This window comes from Acyrthosiphon pisum, chromosome A1 (genome assembly GCF_005508785.2).
Source record: "Acyrthosiphon pisum isolate AL4f chromosome A1, pea_aphid_22Mar2018_4r6ur, whole genome shotgun sequence".
NCBI lineage: Eukaryota > Metazoa > Arthropoda > Insecta > Hemiptera > Aphididae > Acyrthosiphon > Acyrthosiphon pisum.
In genome coordinates this window covers 106,650,739-106,671,756 of record NC_042494.1, presented here as the reverse complement: position 1 = coordinate 106,671,756, position 21,018 = coordinate 106,650,739, and the positions used below count along the sequence as shown (strand labels likewise).

Genomic DNA, 21,018 nt, shown 5'->3' with positions numbered 1-21,018 from the left:
TTAATGTGCAAAATATTTAAAAAGACAGCCTAGTAAGTAAGTTGTATGTACCAATAGTAAATATTGCAATTTTCAAATTGTTACTCCTAGACAATTTAACAGAATAACTAGTTACCGTGGTCGTAGTGTATGTCGTTGGTGTACCATGAATGGCCGTCGTCCCGACCCGACCCCTTTCCCTATCACCCGTTATTTGCATGTTGCAATCCGTTTTTCGTCTAGTCACTTTTCTCAGCGACTCAGCTGCGTTGTTTCAAAACCAGCATTTTCGCATGATATATTACATTTATTCAACGTGTACTGGTAAGATTATTATTTCAAATAAAATTGTGTTTATTATACGATAAGGTAGCAAAAAATACTAGGTTTACGGTGATGCCCTTGGAGGGAGGGGTTCAAAATTTTTGTCCAAATAGTATACATTGTGGAAATGTGATAAGGCTTTACATTTTAATTTCTCTCATATTTTAATCATCTACATATTCTTTAATACAATAAGTACCTACTTTATTACTTTCAAACAATTCTCTCATTTCAACAAATAAATACTGAAAGTTGATTTTAATTTTTAAAAAAATGATCATGGATACATTTTATTTAATAAAATATCAAATATAGGTAGATACAGCCAAACAATTATTTACCTATGAATAGAATATAGGTGCTAATAACATTGATTAAATATATTTAATCAATGCTAATAATATACTTACTTTGATTTTATTAATATAGCATATATTTGTTAGTTAGCTAATGCTTTAGGTACTTAAAGTTTTATTTAATACTCAAACTAGTGTTCTATGAAAACTAAATTCCTACTTGTTATTAATAAGTACCTACTTAAATACAATAATCTTAAATTGTGTATTAGTTATGACTTAATTTGTATCATCATTATAAATTCTAGTAATTAGGTTCATATTATACTGAATATTGTGGAAGTTTAGGGTTATACAACTACACACACTATTCATTCATTTTTAATGAATTATATTATTTATATTCTGGAATACTCTGTTGTAATTGTATTTTCTTTTGTCCTTAAGTATTTGTTAAGTGTTAAATATTCTTCTCTATAAAGTTAGTTTCTGTTGATTCACTATTGTTGAAAATAGATCTGATATTTATTAAAACAACTATAGGTACATGGAATAATATTTGACTAATAGTAATGTATTGCAGTCATCTGTTAATTATTTAAGTCATGAACAAATTGTACTCCAAAACTGTATCATTGTGATTTAGCATAGGGTGTATTATATTATTCTTTCAAGTTATATCTTATATAGTATAATTCTTGAACTTCATTCATTACTTCATATCTCATGTTGTATACTAACAAGTTTTTAAGCTTTTGAATCTTGATCATACTCGATTCTGTACGTAAAACAACCAAATAATAATAATTTTTTATGATTTATTCAAAACAAATCCTATATCTCTTCAAATTTGATTCAATATACTATCTAATTCTAACAATATGGTAACTTTTAATTTTTCAATTGCATAAATCTGTATAGTACCAAGTACTTTAATAATCTTAAGAGGACATCGCACCCGCATATGTTGTCTCCGTCTTTCACGCGTACAACATAACAAATTTTACGCTCAGCGGATCATTTTAGCCCCAATCATTTTAAAATTAGAGGGAATTGACCTCTTATAAAATTTAAAGGTAAGAATATTGTCTAGGGCATCTCATCAACTCTGTTACATTTTAATTTTAAAGTGAATTATGAGTATTTTAAAATTGTAATTTGTTTAAACATTTTTTAATACTCATAACTCAATTTAATATTAAAATATAACAAAAAGCTGATAAGATGCTCTAGATAATATTTTTACCATTAAATTTCAGAGATCAATTTGCTCTAATTTTAAAATTAATGGGGCTAAATGTGATCTGCTGACCGTACAATTTGCCATGTCGTGTGCGTGTATGACGGAGACAACATATGCGGGTGCGACTAACTCTTAATGTAGTTATGTAATTTAATGCATAAATGATGAGTAAGTTATTTATAAATGGATTTAAATAAAAGCAATTTTTACTAAATAAGTATAAATATATTTTGGTAAAATGTTACATTTGTAATAAATTAATAATTAATTAATCTATCCAGTAAGATAAACACTCGGCGACCCGACAAAAATCTATTCTTCAGCGCAGGCTTGTTGTCTTACTTGCTGGACAGAGTATTGTAATTATTAATGTTAATAAAATATAGATTGTGATTTGTAATTGGAAATTGTTAAATGTTGGTCGCTAAGAATTTACGTTAATTCTGAACAATTTTAGTTTATTAAATTTTATTATAAGCCATGGAATATTATTTATTATACAATAACCTTATAATAAGAATATTAATTTAGAATAATATGCTGATAGAAAAAAAAAAAGAAGTAAATTGTGATATTACAGTTTTTTTTCCTCCTCTTTGTTTGTAATACAAATTTTGAACCTGCTATTAAAATTGCACTTTCTCTATACGTATAGAGTAGGTTTTTTTCACTCAATGTGCTTAGTACTTACTACTTACAAGAATGCACTATATAGTTATTGTCTGTCATGTCGTTTCCAAAAGTGGAGCTTGGTTTAATCTGAAAATTTCCCAGGAGATCAGGGATAGTGAATGTTCATAAGATTACAGTAGACCTATAAAGAAAAATATATCTATAATGATGATAAAGCCTATCCTTTCTATATCATCTTTGATGGTTATGTATTCCTTAGTTAGATGACCATGGATAGGACAAAGCGTCAAAATTATAGATAATTACATTTATTTTGGAAGTGGGTTTTATTCAGTGTACTTGTTTTTTTCCATCTAGTACACAATAAATTTAATCCATCATAGTTATACTAATAACTATTAAGTAAAAATTAAAAATAATATTTATTTTTACATGACAAAGAATTCTTAGATTTTGAATTACATAACTTAATACGTTATAATATTGTAAAATGTATTTTCCTTATTTAATTATATTATTGATAAAAATAACATGAAAAAGGTTTACGAGTGGGTACCGCTCTGCTGTACAGTAGTTCTCGAGTATGTCGTTCTAATAGATTTGTTATATTTGAATTCAGTGATAAATCATTGCATATGTAAAATAATTTTGATTATTGAAAATTGAAAATTAAAAAAGAAATTAATAAAAATCGTAAAACATCTCTTCGCTATAAGTAGTATAACTTTCCTGTTAACTTTTTTTTATTTCTATGTAGAACAATTTGTGTGGAATCTTCTATTAAAATTATTTATGTTAGCTATGAAAAGAAACACTTTTATAAATTTCTAACTGAAAAATAATTTGAACATTTTTGAAATTATGTCAACATTTGAATTTTAAATTCACATGATAAATAATCATCCCTATGTATCTTAAATATTTTTTAACTTCCATTAATCAATCTTATAAGGGACCTTGAATTGCATTTTCAAGCTTTTTTACTCTGTGAAAATGTTTTTATCAAGAATAAATTACAAAAATAAAAAAAATTCTCAAGGTTATAATTAGCCTGATGTTGAAAAACAAAGCATTTTGACTGCCCCAAATGTTTATACAGGCAGAAAAAAAACATTATTGTATACTTCTTTTGTTCCACTCAGAATCTAAAACAAAACTAGATATATTATAATTTAAATGAGACAACATAAATGTTTTATTATTAATTTAATATTATATTGAATATGTTTATTTCACTATTTCACTAATTCAAATAAATATATAAAGTATAGCATAGTTATAATAATAATAAATAAAAACAAATATTTTTTTAGTAAATCTTGGTGTATAAAACTTTTAACACTTATTTATTGTAGCTATTATACCTATATTTTTTATTTTATTTTAGAGTAATAGTTTAAAATTATACTCCAATAATAAAAAAATTGATACAAGAATATACAAGTATCCGTTGTGATTAAATTAAAAATCCTTAAATATGGATACTTCATCTTTAGATTCAAGTAATGACTTTTTGATTGAAGATGAAACTAATTTGGAGGTTAACACTTGTAAAATTTGCAAGTAAGTTATTTTATACTTTTTATTATGTTTATATATTAATAAAATTGTGTTGTTACAGAAATGAGTACATGTGCCCGAGGGTTCTCAACTGTTTGCATGTATTTTGTGAAAAATGCATCTTACAACTCGTAAATGTTAACTCAATGTTTAGTGTTCTTAATATAATATGTCCTACATGCAGTCAACCAACAACTGTATGTATTTAATTTTTATTATTTTAACTCCGTATTATGTATTTAAATGAAAATATTTGTATTATATTTAGACTCAATTAAATCGTGGCACTTTGACATTACCCCAAGATTATGTGACTAGGGATATTCTGGAAGTTGAAAGGTTGAAGACCCATAGACTAGTTTGCAAATCTTGTAGAGATAATAAAGAAGCAACTCATAAATGTATTACTTGCTGCAATTTTTTGTGTTCTAGTTGTGAGAGTATGCACAAGGTATTGTTTCAAATGATGGATCTTAGTTGTTTATACTTACAAATATAAATATTTTAAATACTGTTAAATATTTTTTATTAGATGCTTGTAACACCAGGGCAATATCACTATATGGTTTCTATCGATGAAATGATCCAAAGTGCTCAAGATAAAACTGCTCTACATAAAATGGTTTTGTGTGAAAAACACAATAATGAACAAATGGTGTACTATTGCAACACTTGTAATGTAAGTTATAACAGTTGTAAATTATAAAAATACATACAAGATTAATTTCTATATTTATTTCTGTCATGTTATTTTGTATTGACTTGTGATGCATTTATTCTTCTAAATTTTAATTTAAATGTGAAATAAAAATTTATTTATGTGTACAAGAATCAAAGTACTGGATTAAATAAACTAGAATTAAGTTGTATATTAGAGAAATCGAATAATTAACTTTACTTTTATTTAATTACATTTTAACTAAGTATTATGTTTTTAAAAATTCATGACCTTAAGAATAGTTTTTGCTCGTTAATTAATTAAAATTAATTATAAATGATTTTGCATATGATGGCTATAGTTGCTGATCAATATATTATTAATATTGTTATGTTTTTTTAATAAGTCAATAATAATTTTATTATTAACTTATTTTTATATTTTCAGGAGTTGGCTTGTACTAAATGTCTCAATATACCTTCTCCGAGGACATGTCAACATAGTTATGATAGTCTTTCCAATGCTTACAAAAAATATGGAACAGAGTTGGAATATCTAGTGCGTGAAAGTAAAAATGTTATGAAAAATGTTTCTACTTTGCCAGCTACTTTAGAAAAAGCATTGGATAATTTACAAACTTCTCATGATCATGTAAAATCAAACGTGGAAGAAACTTTTCATGTAATAATTATATTATTATAATTTAATATTACATTTTGTTAAGCTTAACTTTTTTTTTCTAGCGTTTTAAAGCTATATTAGAGACATGTAAAAATGAGGTATTGGTACAGCTTAAATCCTCCCAAAAACAACAAGAATTAAAGATTATGGACAAATTTGAAGAGTATAATATTCATTTTTTAATCACTTATCTTTATTGATAACTTCATTTTTGCTTTTAAGGGTGAAGAAAATCACAGACAACATTGGTGGAGTACAACAATTTGCCACACGTCTATTAGAAAATGGAAGTGAATCTGAAATTATGGCATTAAAAAAATTAATTTTTACTCAGATGCTTCAGTTATTTGGTCAAATACCAGATGTTGATGTAGATGCTAAGCTTTTGTATTCTCCTGATATTAGTGGTTTTGAAAATCATTGCCGAGTAAGTAATAATTAATATTGTTATAAAACAATTTTATTAGTTATAACATTGATTATACATGTATAATCAATGGTTATAATCATTTTAAATTTTATTTCAATAATACAATACGGGCTTTATCTAATTTAAATTTTTAGAAATATTTTGGCCAAATTGAAACAGAACAAGGGATGAATGTGGCAGTTGCACCTATCTCTCCGCCTACTCCAAGAACTAATTTTTTAACTGACCGCGTCTTTCCTCCGCCTATGTTGTCACCTATGGTTGAATCGCAGATATTTGATTTAAATTTGGCACGCTTATGTTCATTAAATGTTGATGATAATCCTATTTTATCAACAATGTCATCCCCTGATTCATTGGGTGATTTATTGAATACAACAACTAGTTTGGATGGTAGTTTTGCTTTAAACAATTTACAGGCACTTGCTAAACTAGATAATTTGAACATCAACAATAACAATAATAGTAAGATATATTATTTTTAAATTTGAAAAATAAATAATAATTGTATTATTTGTGTTGGATAATTTAGATATGCTTCAAAGCCTGATGAGTCCATTAGCTTTGAATCAATCTGGCTTAGACCCATTTTCGGTAGGTAGTGTGTCATCTCTGAGTTCTCCTACAACTACTTTATCTCCTGGTAATTTTTATACTAGAACGTTGATTAAATATGTAATAATGAAAATGAAAATGTGTACAACAAATATATTTTAGATATATATGGAGTAGCTACTAATTCAAGTTGGTACAGCAAAGAAAGAAGAGCTCCACCAACTCGGCCAAAACGTCATTCTAGTAGGCCTAGTATGGATATAGTAGCAAAATTTGGTCAAATGGGTAGTGGTCTTGGACAATTCCATTCACCTCATGGTTTTTGTCTTAGTCCAACTGAAGATATTGTTGTTGCTGATACGCACAATCACCGTATTCAGGTAAAACTAATAACTACCTGTAAAATAAACTATTGATATTCATTAAAAGTTAATGCTTTTTAGGTATTTGAAAAAGATGGTACTTATAAGACTGAATTTGGCAGAGAAGGCAAAGAGGATGGATACTTATTTTATCCTAGAAAAGTGGTTTTCTTAAACCATAATCAAATAGTTGTTTGTGATCGTGGTTCTGATCGATCCAGAGTACAAATATTTGAATATCCTACAGGTAAATTTATAAAAAAGATTCAGGTCCAGTTTATTGAAATTGTGGCTGGAGTGGCTGTGACTGCAAATGGACATCTTGCACTGGTTGATAGTGTACACCCAACAGTATTTGTTTTAAATGTAAATGAAGATAACGGCATCATGAAATGGTTTGATTGTGCTTCATATATGGAAGAACCATCAGACATTATTGTCAGAGGTATGAGTGTTAAAATTAAATTTATCCATGCAATATAAATTAATTTACTTTTTAATTATTTTAGATGACGATTATTATGTTTGTGATTTCAAAGGACACTCAATCGTAGTGTTTAATGATGAAGGTGTATGTTTAAGACGTATTGGTGGTGAATACATCACTAGTTTTCCAAATGGCATAGACATATCAGAAAATGGGGAAATATTAGTTGGAGATTCTCATGGCAATCGTTTCCATGTTGCAGTTTTTTCTCATGATGGCACTCATTTAACAGATTTAGAGTGTCCTTATATTAAAGTAAGTGTATTATAATATTGATTTATATTAGCCTAAAAAATATAAGTTCTATGATATGCTAGTGATAAAACTTAAGTGTTATAAATTATGTAAATTTAAGGTGGGAATTATATTTTAGAATTATTTGTATTTAAAAGGTTAAACCTAAAGGTGTGGTCATAACTTGCAGTGTCATGTTCGGTATATGTGGTTAACAAAATGTTAGTAGTATATAATACTCAACATGGACAGTTTTGAACACTGCTTAAAACAACTTATCTTTTATGTTGTGTCTGAATACCCCCTTCAGTATTATTTAGGGGTCAATGAATATCGATACTCCTACAATATGCTATGTACCGTAATTTAATGTTAGCATAGTATGCTACTAATGTGTTATGTAAAAATATTTATTGCAATGTTTTGTATGCTTTTTATTTGTTTTTAAAATATTTCCTTTTGAATCATGATTGTACTAATTTTAAGAACTTCTTTAATTCACCACCACAAATTATTTCGTTTTTGATTTAAGTACATGTGGAATTTTTCTGACCACCATATTATAATATATATTATAGTATTATGTACAATTACTCAAATATCCGTATTACAAACATTTGTTAAAGAATTCATTATTACTATCAAACCTATTAAGAACCTATATTAACTTAACCTATTCTTAGGATGTTACTCGAACATTTGTTGTCTCCGTCTTACAGGTGTGAACATACCAAATTTTACGCTCATCATGTTTAGCTCCATTGGTTTAAAAATTAGAATAAATTGACTTCTTAAAAAAAATTTGAGAAAGATAAGTATTTTAAGATGTACAAACAATTTACAAATTTAAAATTCTCTCAAGAGGATAATATTTTACCTGGTCATTAAGAGGACGTCATACCCGCATGTGTTGTCTCCGTCTTACACACGTTACGATTTAGCAAATTTTCTTTTGCTAGTTAGTTTCAATAGGATGCTGTCATTTTTGATATTATAGTGGATTGAAAAATTATCAAACTTTTAGGTCACAATATTATCTATGTTCTCTCGTTAATTTTTCCGATACATAAATTTTTAAGTGAGCTATCAGTATGTAAAATATTAATATTTGAAAATGCTCATAACTCACTTAAAAATTAAAATATCGTAAAAATCAACTAGAGAACACATTATAATGTTGTTACCTAAAAGTTTGATAATAGATCAATTCACACTAATATCAAAACTGACAGCACCCTTTTGAAATTAGCGAATGAAAATTTCCTATGTCGTGCGTGTGTAAGGCGGAGACAACAAATGTCTGTGTAACGTCCTCTTAATATGTTAATTGAAACTTGAGTAAATCTATTTTTGGATATTGCATTTTTATTGATTTGTGTACATATACTTTCGTACAGCGGTCACCAAATGGCGGGCCAGGTACAGCCCTCCGAAAAATTTTATCCGGCCCTCGGATAATGAAAAAAAAAAATTGATATTAAACCCCATAGGTAGGACAAAAGCCTTGCCAGTTTGTTTGATTTGCCACCAGACAGTACCTACTTTTAAAGTTTTCAATATTTAACATTATTATGAGACTTCACATAAATCAATAGCCGAAAAATGTCCAGTTATATTTGTGATCTTCGTAAATAAAAAATTGTGAACCTGCATATAAATTATTAAGTGCACGAATCATACACCAAATTGCATATAGTTAGTTCTCAGCAAGACTTGCCATTCTTCCCTATAATTTTAACCCAATTCTCTATTTATTTATATTAAATTTATTATTAATTTGTTTTTCATTTTATTTTAATTTACTTAATTAGGTAATTATTATTTTATTTCCACTAGGTCACTATGTTACTTTTGCATTATACTATTATACTATAATAAGTTAAGAATATTTGCTTTGAATTTTGATGGCCCCTGAAAATTTTAATAATTCCCAATGTGGCCCTCCAAAAATATTAAGTGGTGACCCTTGCTTAAGTAGATACCACTGGTGGCTCGCCAAGGGAGGCAAGTTAGGCTCAGCCTTCATCCAACAATTGTAAAGAAAAAGGAGGATACTATAATAATTATTATAATTACTATAATTATTATAGTTATTTCCCATCGACTTTAAGAATATTATATTCTATAATATATAGATTTTAAATTAGAAAAGCTGTTTGTTATTATATATTATTATAGTACATAATACATATTATGTACTATAATACTACTTCGTCAGTGTTATCAAAAATCAAGACGAATATGTTCGTAGAACGATAGAAAGATTTCGACAAAAGCTGAAGAGCGCTGAGAGGTTAGTAATATTTAGCTTCAGACGAGTCAGGCGGCCGTACGATTATAAAATATATCATGGTAGTGGGGAAGTTGAAATTTTATTATGAAATGAGGCTGAACGATTCAGGCCTCAGAGTTTGTCAATATTTTTCATTTGTCATTTTTCGAAGTGACCAAAGTGTATTAACCTACCCATAATATTTTTATCACAAAGTACAAACTAAAAATATCAGTTATTATCAAACAAATAATAATAAACTTAATAACGTATTATTATTATTCAATTTTAAATTTTGTACTTGTACTACAGTAGAACCGTGTGAGTATTAAATTAATTAATAATTAATAATTTAATTGCCTCACCCATCATATTGTTGACGAGCTGCCACTGGTAGATCCTCAAAATACCTCAACTTGTAATTAATTTTTTTTTCAGTTTTAAAATATACAATGTTTAGTTCTAAAAATATTATACAGGGTGTATCTTATGTCATTATCCCTAAGTGTTTACTTCCAATCATTATAAAACAAAAGGGCTATTCGATTATTATTTTTACCATACAATTATTAATTTCACGTTTTAATCGAAAATCAATTATTTAACGACCAATTTTTTTAAAGACTTATTAACCAATTAATCAATTTTTTTACCAAGAGTAAATTTATTCTTTAACTTATAAACAATTTTAAACAAGATTTGCAAGATGGCATGTAGAAGTCCACTTTTATCTATACTAATATTATAAAGCTGAAGAGTTTGTTTGAACGCGCTAATCTCAGAAACTATTGGTTTGAATTGAAAAATTATTTTTCTGTTGGATAGTCCATTTGTCGAGGAAGGCTATATATAACATCACGCTACAACCAACTAGTAGATTTGCTCAAACAGGGATTTTGATATTTACGATGGAAATATTTGTTTATAAATGGTTGCTATTAGTTATAGGAGAAATAATTAATAGAAATAGTATTTATTTATTATTGGTTTCTATTGGTTAATCGGTCAGATCAGGTACGAGCATGCATCAAATCAAATTTTCGCACATAGGCAATGTGCCAGGGTGGCTGAGTTGCTTTTACTGCAGTGAGTTACACCAAAAAAAGAGTTGAACAATTTTTTTAAGAGTTGTCATTTTTTACTGGCCACAAAGTGCACAGGATCAGCCGTTATTATATATAAATGAATGTTTGTGTGCAGATCTCTGGAAAGAAGATAGGCTAATTTAAAAAGGGTTAAATTTGATTTTTTTATTTATCGAATTTTAGTACGGTTATGTATTAATTGATTATATTAATCCACCGTATTATATCAAAATAAACTTGGTATAATTATGATACTCTACAGTTCAATCACACACTTACGTACAAACAGCACGGGGTCCGCCGTCCGCGATCTATCTATTATACCGCAGATAAATTGCCTATCTGATAATATACTGGTGCGAAAGAAACAGAATTTTTATTCCAGGCAACAGAAAAATTAAGATAAATTTTGAACACCATACATTGAATATTAAATAATGAATTGAACAAAGTTTGAGTCATATAGAGTTGGTACATTTAACGGGCAACGAAGTGCTCAGGCTCAGCTAGAATTATATAAATATAATGTACTAGTTATATTATTATTATTATTTGATTAATCAAATTTCGATTATTTGGCGATTAATGGCATTTTATAAAAACTGTAAAATAATTGATTAATCAAAATAATCGAACAGCCCTAAACAAAATAATGATAACCAAGTTTTAAAATAAAAATTATTCTATAATAGTTATATAATATTATTGATTATATACAAATGTGTCAAGCCTTAGGTATTAAAAAGGTATTAAAAATGCAATACTTAATTCCTAAAGTTTGAAATTTAATATGTTATGAATTTTTAAAAATGTCTACATTTTAACCTCAGATTTTTAACTGCTATAAGAAAAACTTATAAGAAACCTTGTATTTAAAATAGTCCAATTATTTTGACAATTATATCATGTATAGAAAATGTTCCCTCATGAATCCAAACAAAAACTGATAAATATTCCTGGTTTTTCTACTTCAGAACCATCCCCTCTCCCTACAAGTACCGATAGCATATACATTTTCTACCAGAAACTGTCCTCAATGTTGAAGATTAAAGTATCATATACTAAAATCCACTTCTTCCAAATTCAAAAAAATATCATTTATTGCCAATCTCAAAAATTCTTTAACTTGGATATTATGCTGAATCTAAGAGTTTTAATACAATACGTATGTTTGTAAATTTAAATATGTAATACTATTTATGCTATACAATTTATATAATTATATAAAATTGTCTTAAAAATTGAACATTTGTCACATTCAATCACTTCAATATATAGTTCTTCTTATCATTACTGATGCTCCCTGCTATATAACAAACCATGCCTTACCCAACAACCTACAAAATAAAACAATATGAACTTTCTATACTACAATTTAAACGTTTTCACACAAAACTTGAATTAAATCAAACCCTTAATTCAAACCTGGTCTTCAAATTATACTAATTGTATCCTGATAAGGCCCATAGATCTATAAACTAATGGATAGCGCATTCCACTCCGCCCTGCCATCAATTCATGGGAATCATATAAGAGAAAGAGAGAAGAGAGAAAAGAAGGGAAGAACATAAAGTGGAATAATCATAGACTTATGAAACGAATACTGTATTTCCTCCACGTTCTCTTTTCTCTTTTACTCTATACTGTATCCCTGACCTCTCTCTCTCTATAAGTGCTGTCCATTAGTTTATAGGTCTATGATGAGGCCTCTCGCAGATTAAAAAGAAATTGGAATCGAATATCCTATATCATAGTTACATTTTAATTAAATTACATAAACATAATTTTAAAATTGAAAGAATCCTTATAATTTTAGATATTTTTAGATCAATTTTTGAAATGAAATCCTAAAGTTTTAATATGTAGGATAAATATATTTTACAATCAGTTGCGGGTAAACTAAATTGCAGGTACTTATATAAACTAAACTATTTTAAGCTATTACATTCTTTTGTATTATATTACAATATTTCTATAAAGTCGTCTTAGTCATAACCAACTCATTCATTTTTATATTTTAATTGAAATGATAAAATATTTGTTTTAGGTGTCTCGTTGTTGTGGATTGAAAATAACTAGCGGTGGTCATATTGTTACTTTAGCAAAAAATAATCACCATGTTCTTGTCTTGAATGCAACTGTGTAAGTTACTCTAAAAAATAATCCAATAAACCCCCCTAAAAATGTATTTGTTAACTTATTTTTCCTGTTATTCTTCAATTTTTATTATATAAATAATTAATTAATTTTTTTGAGACTGCTCGAAGTGCATTTTTTTTGTTTTTTTTAGATTTAACAAATTTATTTTTATTTTTAAGAACACTGACATTTTACTGACTTTCTTTTCTTTTATATGATTATTATTATTATTATTACATTAATTTATTTCCTCAACAAGAAAAAGTAATTTTAGTTCCTATTTATTAAAAGGTAAAAAAAATGTATGAGCTGTTTTGTTTTTATTTTAAAAGTCTCATAATATTAAATTTCTTGTATTAAGATATATCATAAATCATTTATTATATACATGGTATATATATTATAATATTTTTTTTGTAAATAATGGACGTTTACCTCGTTTAAACAATCTAGTGAACTTTTTAGTCAAATTAATCTAGATGTAGGCAAAAAAAATTGTTTGTAATTTTAATTATATATTATATATATATATATATATATACTCATACATATTATTATTAATATCATTATTATATAAAATGCATGTTGTTTAATTGTTAGTTAACTTGTTGTTGGTGTTCTCATACGTAATTGCAATATTAAGATATTATTTTTTCGTTATTTTGGTTACTAATTAGTACCAATTGTAATTTTATTTGTTATTAATTTTTTTTTTAACACATTAGAAGACAATTGTTTTTCTTTCTCGCTCAAACTTTAACGTTCCGTGTTTATAAAACAAACCTGTTAAGTTAATTTAAAATATATATTTACAATACATTTTTTAATAATTATTTTCTTGGTTCTATATTTATATCATAACATGGAAATATTTTAAATATCTAGTCATCTAAAGCTAAAGCCATTTTTTTTTTTTCATTTTGGCATGAAGCATGAAAGGCATGAAGCATAAATAAAATAAGTTACATGATATAAATGCTGAATTTAAAAATTAATTTTATTTAAATAGTTTATTTAATATTAGGACCAAGAAACAAATGTTTTTCACTAATTGTGACAAGATATCTGCTCTTGTTTTACAAATCTTATTTATTTATTTTGTAAATGTAAAAATGTTTAGAAAAAATTCTTCCTTGTCATAAACATATTTATCATAATTATTATATATTAAATATTTAATTTTGTTGTAAATATTTAAGAAGACTGAATCGCTAAAAAATATTAGGTGATATTTTTGTTATTTTTTTTCTTTTATTTTTAAGAACTAAGGAAATTGTTTTATTTACCGAATTATTTATATCTATTCTATATTATTATTATGTACTATTTTAAGTTGCAATAAAACAAATTGTTTACTGTACATAAACAGATTATTATATATGAAAACAATGATAACAATTACATGTAACAAAATATATAATGAGTTATGACCTTGTTGATTCCTAATAAGTCATATGGCACGTGGTAAATTAAATTAAAAATACTGTTCAGTTATCTTTCAATTAGCTGCAGTTATAGTTGTGTCTATATAAGTGATCCAACAGCTATGAATATTGTTACTAAATATTTTAACTGCAACATTTTAAAAGATGGACAAATTCTTGCACACGACCTATGGGTCGTGGATGGTCGAATAGAAAATCCTGAAATTATATTTTATGACAATAAAAAAATTCCAGACATTGAAATTGATTGCCTAGGATCTTTAATAACTCCTGGATTTATAGATTTGCAAATCAACGGTCAGTATAAAGTTATATAATGTTTTATTATACACCTAACATTGCTTGATTAACTATATTCATGTCATTTTTATTCCTTAATTTGCTATTTTCTAACCAACATTTTTCCATAGTGCACTCAAAGTTAAAGAAAAGTTGGTGGTTACAATCAATGTTTATTTAAAAACAATTTTTTAATAATGAAAGTTATCCATTTCGTTTTTTTTTAATAAAATATAAATTATATTATCTTTTTGACCTTGTTACCATAGATTATATGCTGTTAACATAATATAATACTATTCAACTATAAATTTACATAATACATTATATTAAGCTGTGTTAATCAGAGAACGACCATTTATCTATTAACAAAACATAAACAGATAAGACTTGGTTTGTTATGTTTATGTAGAATCTTAATAATCAATATCTTATAGTATTCTTGCACATTTATATTTTATTGAATAATATAAATGATAATTCACAGTATTTATATATTTTATAAAACTAAAAGTCATATTAGATTGTCATCTATAGCTAAATATCGCAATGAATTTAAATTAATTATACCTTCTTTATAAAATGTTAAAATAAATTCAGCTAAACCTTTCACCTAATTTTCTATTTATATATATAATTTATTCAATATAATGTTAATTTTGTATTTTATAATAAATGTAACAGCTATGTTATTCATGCAATATTTGATAACGCTGTAGCAATCTACATTCTACAAGTAGTTACTGGTTTTGTAAAAGCTCTACCATGATTTTAGATGTTTATGATCCACAATTTGCTGAGCTAAACTGCTAACTGTAAAATATCACACACACTGAAAAACAATAATGTTTTTGGCTTATGTTTGAGGTGCAATGAGAATAGAAATATGATATTTTAGTTTTCAAAAAAATTAGATTAAAATACCTTTTTACCCATAATTATGTGAGATGATATTGAACTACTCAAGTTTGAATCAACTTGGATAAATTTATAAATCATAGTGAAAATTGTATGGACCCATCCCGAGAACATTGAATTTTTATTGCATATTACAAAACAAAAATTTTCTATGCGAGTTCATGCATCTATCACAGGATTAAATCTTCAATGATTTTCTAAATGACTAAATAGTAAATTACATGAGAGCAATCTTTTGTGAATAATTAATATAATATATAGAATATTTTTAAATAGTTACATCATCATTTACGTTACCACAGTCAGCAATTTGCCTATTTATGTAGATTGCTTAAGTAGTTAAGTAATATACTAAAACATTTAAAACAGATAAACTGAATAAAAAAGAAAGTTTTATGTCTGGCCGCATAGTAAATTGATTAATTCAATTCACTAAAATGTAATGGATTTATCAACCAAATTATGTGTAAAGAACCATTAACTCACTGTTGATTCATTAAATGTTTGGTGATTGTTTATGCAACCTGGCATTTAAGTATCAAAATGTAATTTATGTATAGGAGCTTTTGGAGTTGATTTTACTTACCATAATGGAGATGGGCTTGATATAGTTAGAAAAGGATTATTAAAATACGGTGTTACTGGATTTTGTCCTACTATAGTCTCAACAACCAGTTCAAATTACCATGAAGCAAGTATAGTATTAAAATATTTTTATATTATTTAGGTACCTACTATGAGTTTTTTTGGTTGTTATTGTTAATACAGTATAAAACAATTTTTTATGAAAATTCAAAACTATTTCACTGGTAGATCTCAATATTAACATAATAATAACATAGAAAATAATATATTTTTGTAATGTTTTTATTATACAGTAAAACTTCCATATAACGGTCACCGAAGGGACTTTAAATAATGACCGCTATTTAGAGGTGCCCGTCCTAAAGAGGTAGAATAACACTAGGATACACTTGACGGGACCAAAAAAATTGACCGTTACATAGAGGTGACCGTTAACGGAAGTTTTACTGTATTAATATTAAACTATAAATAGTAACTAACAGTACATTTAAAAATATATTTTATTTTCAGATATTACCTAAGTTCAAACGTTGTCGTGGTGATGAACAAGGAGCTGCAGTTTTAGGGGCGCACGTTGAAGGTCCATTCATTAGTGGTCTAAAACATGGGGCACATAGTCTTTCTAATATAAAAACCTTAGAAAATTCTAACTTGATAGATACTTATGGTAGCTTGGATAATATACAAATAGTTACTCTAGCTCCTGAACTTAATGGTTCAATGGAGGTAATCAAACTATTATCTAATAACGGAATTGTAGTATCATTAGGACACACATCATCAAATATGGAAACTAGTATACAAGCAGTAAAAAATGGCGCTACATTTATTACACATTTATTTAATGCAATGCTTTCTGTAGGTATACTTTATTACACAACAACAACTGTTTGAACAAATTATGTTTATAGTTTCATCATAGAGATCCAGGGTTGATTGGACTCATAGCATGTCCACCTACCGTTGAGAAGCCATTATTTTTTGGTATTATAGCTGATGGTACTCATACACATCCAGCAGCATTAAAAATTGCCCATAAAGTCAACCCAGAAGGACTTGTGTTGGTAACAGATGCATTGTCAGCTATTGGGCTACCCGATGGAATTCATCATTTGGGTGATGAGCAGATAGAAGTAAAGAATTCAAAAGCATACATAGCAAACACAAATACATTATGTGGTAGTGTGACTTCTTTAGATGAATGTATGAGATATTTTATTGAAGCAACAAGTAAGTTTAACCCGTGAGTATAATATTTGGTATAATTGTATATTAAGAAAAAATATCTTTAAAGATTGTAGTGTTGCTGAAGCAATTGAGACAGTAACTTTACATCCAGCTCAAGTTTTAGGGATACAACAATTTAAAGGCACACTTAACTATGGAGCTGATGCTGATTTTGTATTTTTGGGACCTAAATTAAATGTTCAATCAACTTGGATCAATGGACAGTGTGTGTTTGAACATAATAGTGGAGCTGGTTATATTGTGAAAAAAACTACATAAATATTTATTACTTTTTAGTTATTATACTTGACAATTTATTAATTTTTAAACCAAATATTGTAATTTAATCAATAATATCACTTAATGTACATATAATGAAACTTAAATTATTGAATAAAAAGACACTAACGGGATAGTCCCATTAATTGATGAAAGAACAAAATAAAATAAATACAACTTTGAAGTACTTTTTTCGATTTACTGTCTTGCTTCTGGATTTGATGCACCAGCAATCATCATAAATATGACTAATGGTAATATATACATCCACTGAAATAATATATTTATTAGTGAGTTTATGTTTAGATAAAATCTTAACTATTATTAGGTAATTTAAAACTCAACAAACCATACTATATATAAATTGTTTTATCAATTGTAAATAGATTATTTAACATAATTTATACAAATTATAAAATAAATTGTTATCTATATATATATAAGAATCTAACTTGATTTTGAAGACGAAGGAAACCGGTTTGCTTGTTTATTTATTATTATTATTATTAATTATTTATTTATTTGCTTGCACTTGCATTTTTCCATTTCAAATATATATTATTAATTGAACAAATAATTTATTGTTATATTTTTTTCTACCTTATCTCTATTCTATAATAAAAATAATAAAATTTACCACTCCAGTGGTTGAATCCAAAATGTAGAATATATAATTTTCAGAAATTAGCAATAACAATAACTACAATATGTAATTATATTATATTATTTGTATAGCCAAAAAATAGTCATATGTTTTTAAATTAAATTATAAAAAAATAATTTCTTCCGGAGGAAGATCGGGCAGCTAGTTATCCATAAAAATCTTAATTTTCCCAAATGATTAATTAGTAAAAAATATATATAATATTCAATAATAATTTGTAAGATTTTATCAATGTCAAAAGTACATAAGAATTATTAATATCTGTTTTTTTTTAACAATAAAACATTGAATTGTTATTTAACTAAATTGAAAGTGCTTGGAAATTATTTTTTGTTTTGAAAAATACATGGACCAATTGTATAGATGTGAGCACAATATGTATTTTGTAAATAACTAGAAAAATAAATATATGTGATATACTAATCAACATAGGCCATCAAAGTAGAACAAAAGATGGCCTGTGAAATAAATTTGTTTTAGTGCGCTTATTAATTTTAAATATATTTTTACCAGTGTTTGGAAGGATTGAGTTCCAAAAGGAACGGATTCCTGGAACAAATTCCTTTTTAAAGAACGACACGATGAACGAATTCCTTTTTATAAAAAAAGAATAAGAAAATGAACTAGTTCTTTTTTTAAAGGAAAAATAACAAAATTGTTCGTTCCTTTCTAGTTTCAATAATTTACACAGATAAGTATGTAAAAATTGAAATTAAGATATATTTTTTTAAATGTGTATAATGTATATTCCTAATTAGTAATTAGTGATTGTTATCGAGTATCAACAATAAGACAATCCACATACGTTCGCCAACAATTTAATTTTGAAGAAAATCTTAAAATATATAATAATATATTGCATAAACATATAAAATATTTACCTACTTGTGGTTATATATTATAAATAAAAATTAGAGAAGTATGCATAATACGAAAAAAAAAATTAATGATTATATAAACATTTTTATTTTATTTGGAATAAGGAACAGAACGAGTTCCTTTTTTAAAAAAAAGAAGTAGGAACGGAAAGAATTCTTTTTTATAAGGAACTTGCCAAACATTGATTTTTACTTACATATTTTCCGAGCATTGATTTGTTATTGCTTGATTTTCCTTTTTCCCTGGCGTCACGCTCACGTTCCATCTTCTGAATATAAGTTGCGGTATCGGGTCTACAAATAACCAAAAATGTTGTTCCATATAAATAATTGAATATTTGAGAGTAAAAAAAATCAAAAACGAACACTGGACTGCTTTCTGGTCTTCTGAAAAATACTGTAGTTGTGAAGTTACTTGTGTCCAATTCGTTAAAACTGTTGCAGTTGTTAGACGTAGTAGCTAAGTTAACCGCAAATGGAGAGTCTAAGTGATCCAAATGTAGTGTTAAAATATCATTTAATTTAGATCCAACTATAAGGCATGCCCTAGTAAAAGTGAGAAAACGTGTTTCTTTGCCAGACAATGTTCTAACAGTGACTTTTAATCTGTATAGTTCATTTTTAGATGCTAATTGCTATAAACATACATATATAATAATTGATTAAAACAAAACAGTTAATTGAATTTTATTAAATGTTTACTTTTAATAATTGTATGTCTGAATCATTAATACTAGTAGTAGATACAACATCGTTCCTAGACTCCAAATTGACAAGAATAGAGCTGCGTTTAGTGAAACCAGCATTGGGGATCAATTCATGTTCTAAATAAACATCAGATATTGAATCATAACTTGTATCCTGGAAAAATAAATTGACTTATTACAGTTATTAGTCTCAGTTTATTTTCAATTAATTTTACTTACAGAACAGTAAATACCACTTAACACGGAACAAAATAAGCATATAAGTTTATAATGCATCATGTTGACGTTTTTTGTTTAATCCTTTAAAATAAAAAAACAATTTACATAATAGATTAGAATAAAAAAAAACATGTGATTTGTATCAGGAACAGATACTTTGTAGTTGACACAGAAAGTATAATATCTAATATTATTAATAATATGTCGACAGAATACAATTAACAAACTTAGATTCAAAACACAATAATTTATATATTATATTTATATTAGTAGATTACTCACTAGTCAGTAATCACTATTACTTAAGGTGGACCTATAAGAATTAAAGATGTCACTGAAGTTTCCAATTTACCATCATAAACATAGTCAGATATTCTAATAGGTTTCCAATTGAAACATCAAAAATCTTAAATTCTTAATAGTTATACATATCTTGCCTTATACTACGGACTATGATTAACTCATGACAAAATAGATCTATTTTGTCATGGATTAACTATGACTAGTCCGTGCCTTATACCCATAGATAATAAATAAATATTTATTATCTATACCAGATTATGATGTATGATAGCGGCTATTATTTACAGTATTTGATAGCGGACAAGGTGTGTGGCGGACGCATAGACCTTGTACTATAAGGTTTATGGGCGGACGGGCCACATAAGGAAGCACGCCAAAAAGCCACCCGACAAATAACCACCCGACATAAGGCCACGTGATAACGACAAAAAACCATTCGACAAAACACCATCACCAAAATCCGACAAAATGCCACCCGACAAAAAACCATTATTATTATTATTATCGTATGGTAAAAAAAAAAAAAAAACCATCATACCACACTACCAACCGTATAAATACGGTAACATTATCGTA

At 26.8% G+C, this 21,018-nt stretch overlaps 3 protein-coding genes across 4 annotated transcripts; 2 read left to right on the top strand and 1 right to left on the bottom strand.

The window, feature by feature from the left end:
- Positions 1 to 154: 154 nt before the first annotated feature.
- Positions 155 to 13,019, top strand: LOC100168190 (B-box type zinc finger protein ncl-1). Its single transcript, XM_001944599.5, has 14 exons — positions 155 to 303; positions 3,863 to 4,038; positions 4,097 to 4,232; positions 4,304 to 4,486; positions 4,568 to 4,714; positions 5,141 to 5,374; positions 5,437 to 5,537; positions 5,597 to 5,801; positions 5,939 to 6,269; positions 6,337 to 6,447; positions 6,522 to 6,739; positions 6,803 to 7,166; positions 7,231 to 7,463; positions 12,847 to 13,019. The coding sequence occupies exons 2-14, from the start codon at positions 3,953 to 3,955 to the stop codon at positions 12,943 to 12,945; spliced, it is 2,448 nt and encodes an 815-aa protein (XP_001944634.1). The 5' UTR covers positions 155 to 303; positions 3,863 to 3,952; the 3' UTR covers positions 12,946 to 13,019.
- A 1,394-nt stretch (positions 13,020 to 14,413) lies between these two features.
- Positions 14,414 to 17,858, top strand: LOC100159298 (N-acetylglucosamine-6-phosphate deacetylase). The gene is made up of 5 exons (XM_001944543.4): positions 14,414 to 14,680; positions 16,141 to 16,271; positions 16,676 to 17,023; positions 17,077 to 17,395; positions 17,460 to 17,858. The coding sequence occupies exons 1-5, from the start codon at positions 14,485 to 14,487 to the stop codon at positions 17,669 to 17,671; spliced, it is 1,206 nt and encodes a 401-aa protein (XP_001944578.1). The 5' UTR covers positions 14,414 to 14,484; the 3' UTR covers positions 17,672 to 17,858.
- Positions 17,682 to 20,666, bottom strand: LOC100161347 (UPF0510 protein INM02-like). 2 transcript variants are annotated; one of them, NM_001162008.2, is made up of 6 exons: positions 20,422 to 20,618; positions 20,140 to 20,220; positions 19,916 to 20,074; positions 19,580 to 19,848; positions 19,411 to 19,507; positions 17,683 to 17,941 (listed from the first exon to the last, which is right to left on the bottom strand). In NM_001162008.2, exons 2-6 carry the CDS (start codon positions 20,197 to 20,199, stop codon positions 17,870 to 17,872), a joined length of 657 nt encoding a protein of 218 aa, NP_001155480.1. In that variant the 5' UTR covers positions 20,200 to 20,220; positions 20,422 to 20,618; the 3' UTR covers positions 17,683 to 17,869. The 2 variants fall into 2 exon arrangements, with proteins under 2 accessions (XP_029341890.1, NP_001155480.1); XM_029486030.1 differs by having other exon boundaries at positions 17,682 to 17,941; positions 19,411 to 19,848; positions 20,422 to 20,666.
- Positions 20,667 to 21,018: the final 352 nt, after the last annotated feature.

Coding starts and splice junctions, on each gene's coding strand:
- LOC100168190 (XM_001944599.5), top strand. CDS start 3,953: ATGGATACTTCATCTTTAGATTCAAGTAATGACTTTTTGATTGAAGAT. Junction 5,375..5,436: donor ACGTGGAAGAAACTTTTCAT/GTAATAATTATA, acceptor TTTTTTTTCTAG/CGTTTTAAAGCTATATTAGA. Junction 6,448..6,521: donor TACAACTACTTTATCTCCTG/GTAATTTTTATA, acceptor AATATATTTTAG/ATATATATGGAGTAGCTACT.
- LOC100159298 (XM_001944543.4), top strand. CDS start 14,485: ATGAATATTGTTACTAAATATTTTAACTGCAACATTTTAAAAGATGGA. Junction 14,681..16,140: donor TATAGATTTGCAAATCAACG/GTCAGTATAAAG, acceptor ATTTATGTATAG/GAGCTTTTGGAGTTGATTTT. Junction 17,024..17,076: donor TATTTAATGCAATGCTTTCT/GTAGGTATACTT, acceptor TTATGTTTATAG/TTTCATCATAGAGATCCAGG.
- LOC100161347 (XM_029486030.1), bottom strand. CDS start 20,199: ATGATGCATTATAAACTTATATGCTTATTTTGTTCCGTGTTAAGTGGT. Junction 19,849..19,915: donor CAGACATACAATTATTAAAA/GTAAACATTTAA, acceptor GTATGTTTATAG/CAATTAGCATCTAAAAATGA. Junction 17,942..19,410: donor AATCAATGCTCGGAAAATAT/GTAAGTAAAAAT, acceptor ATATTATTTCAG/TGGATGTATATATTACCATT.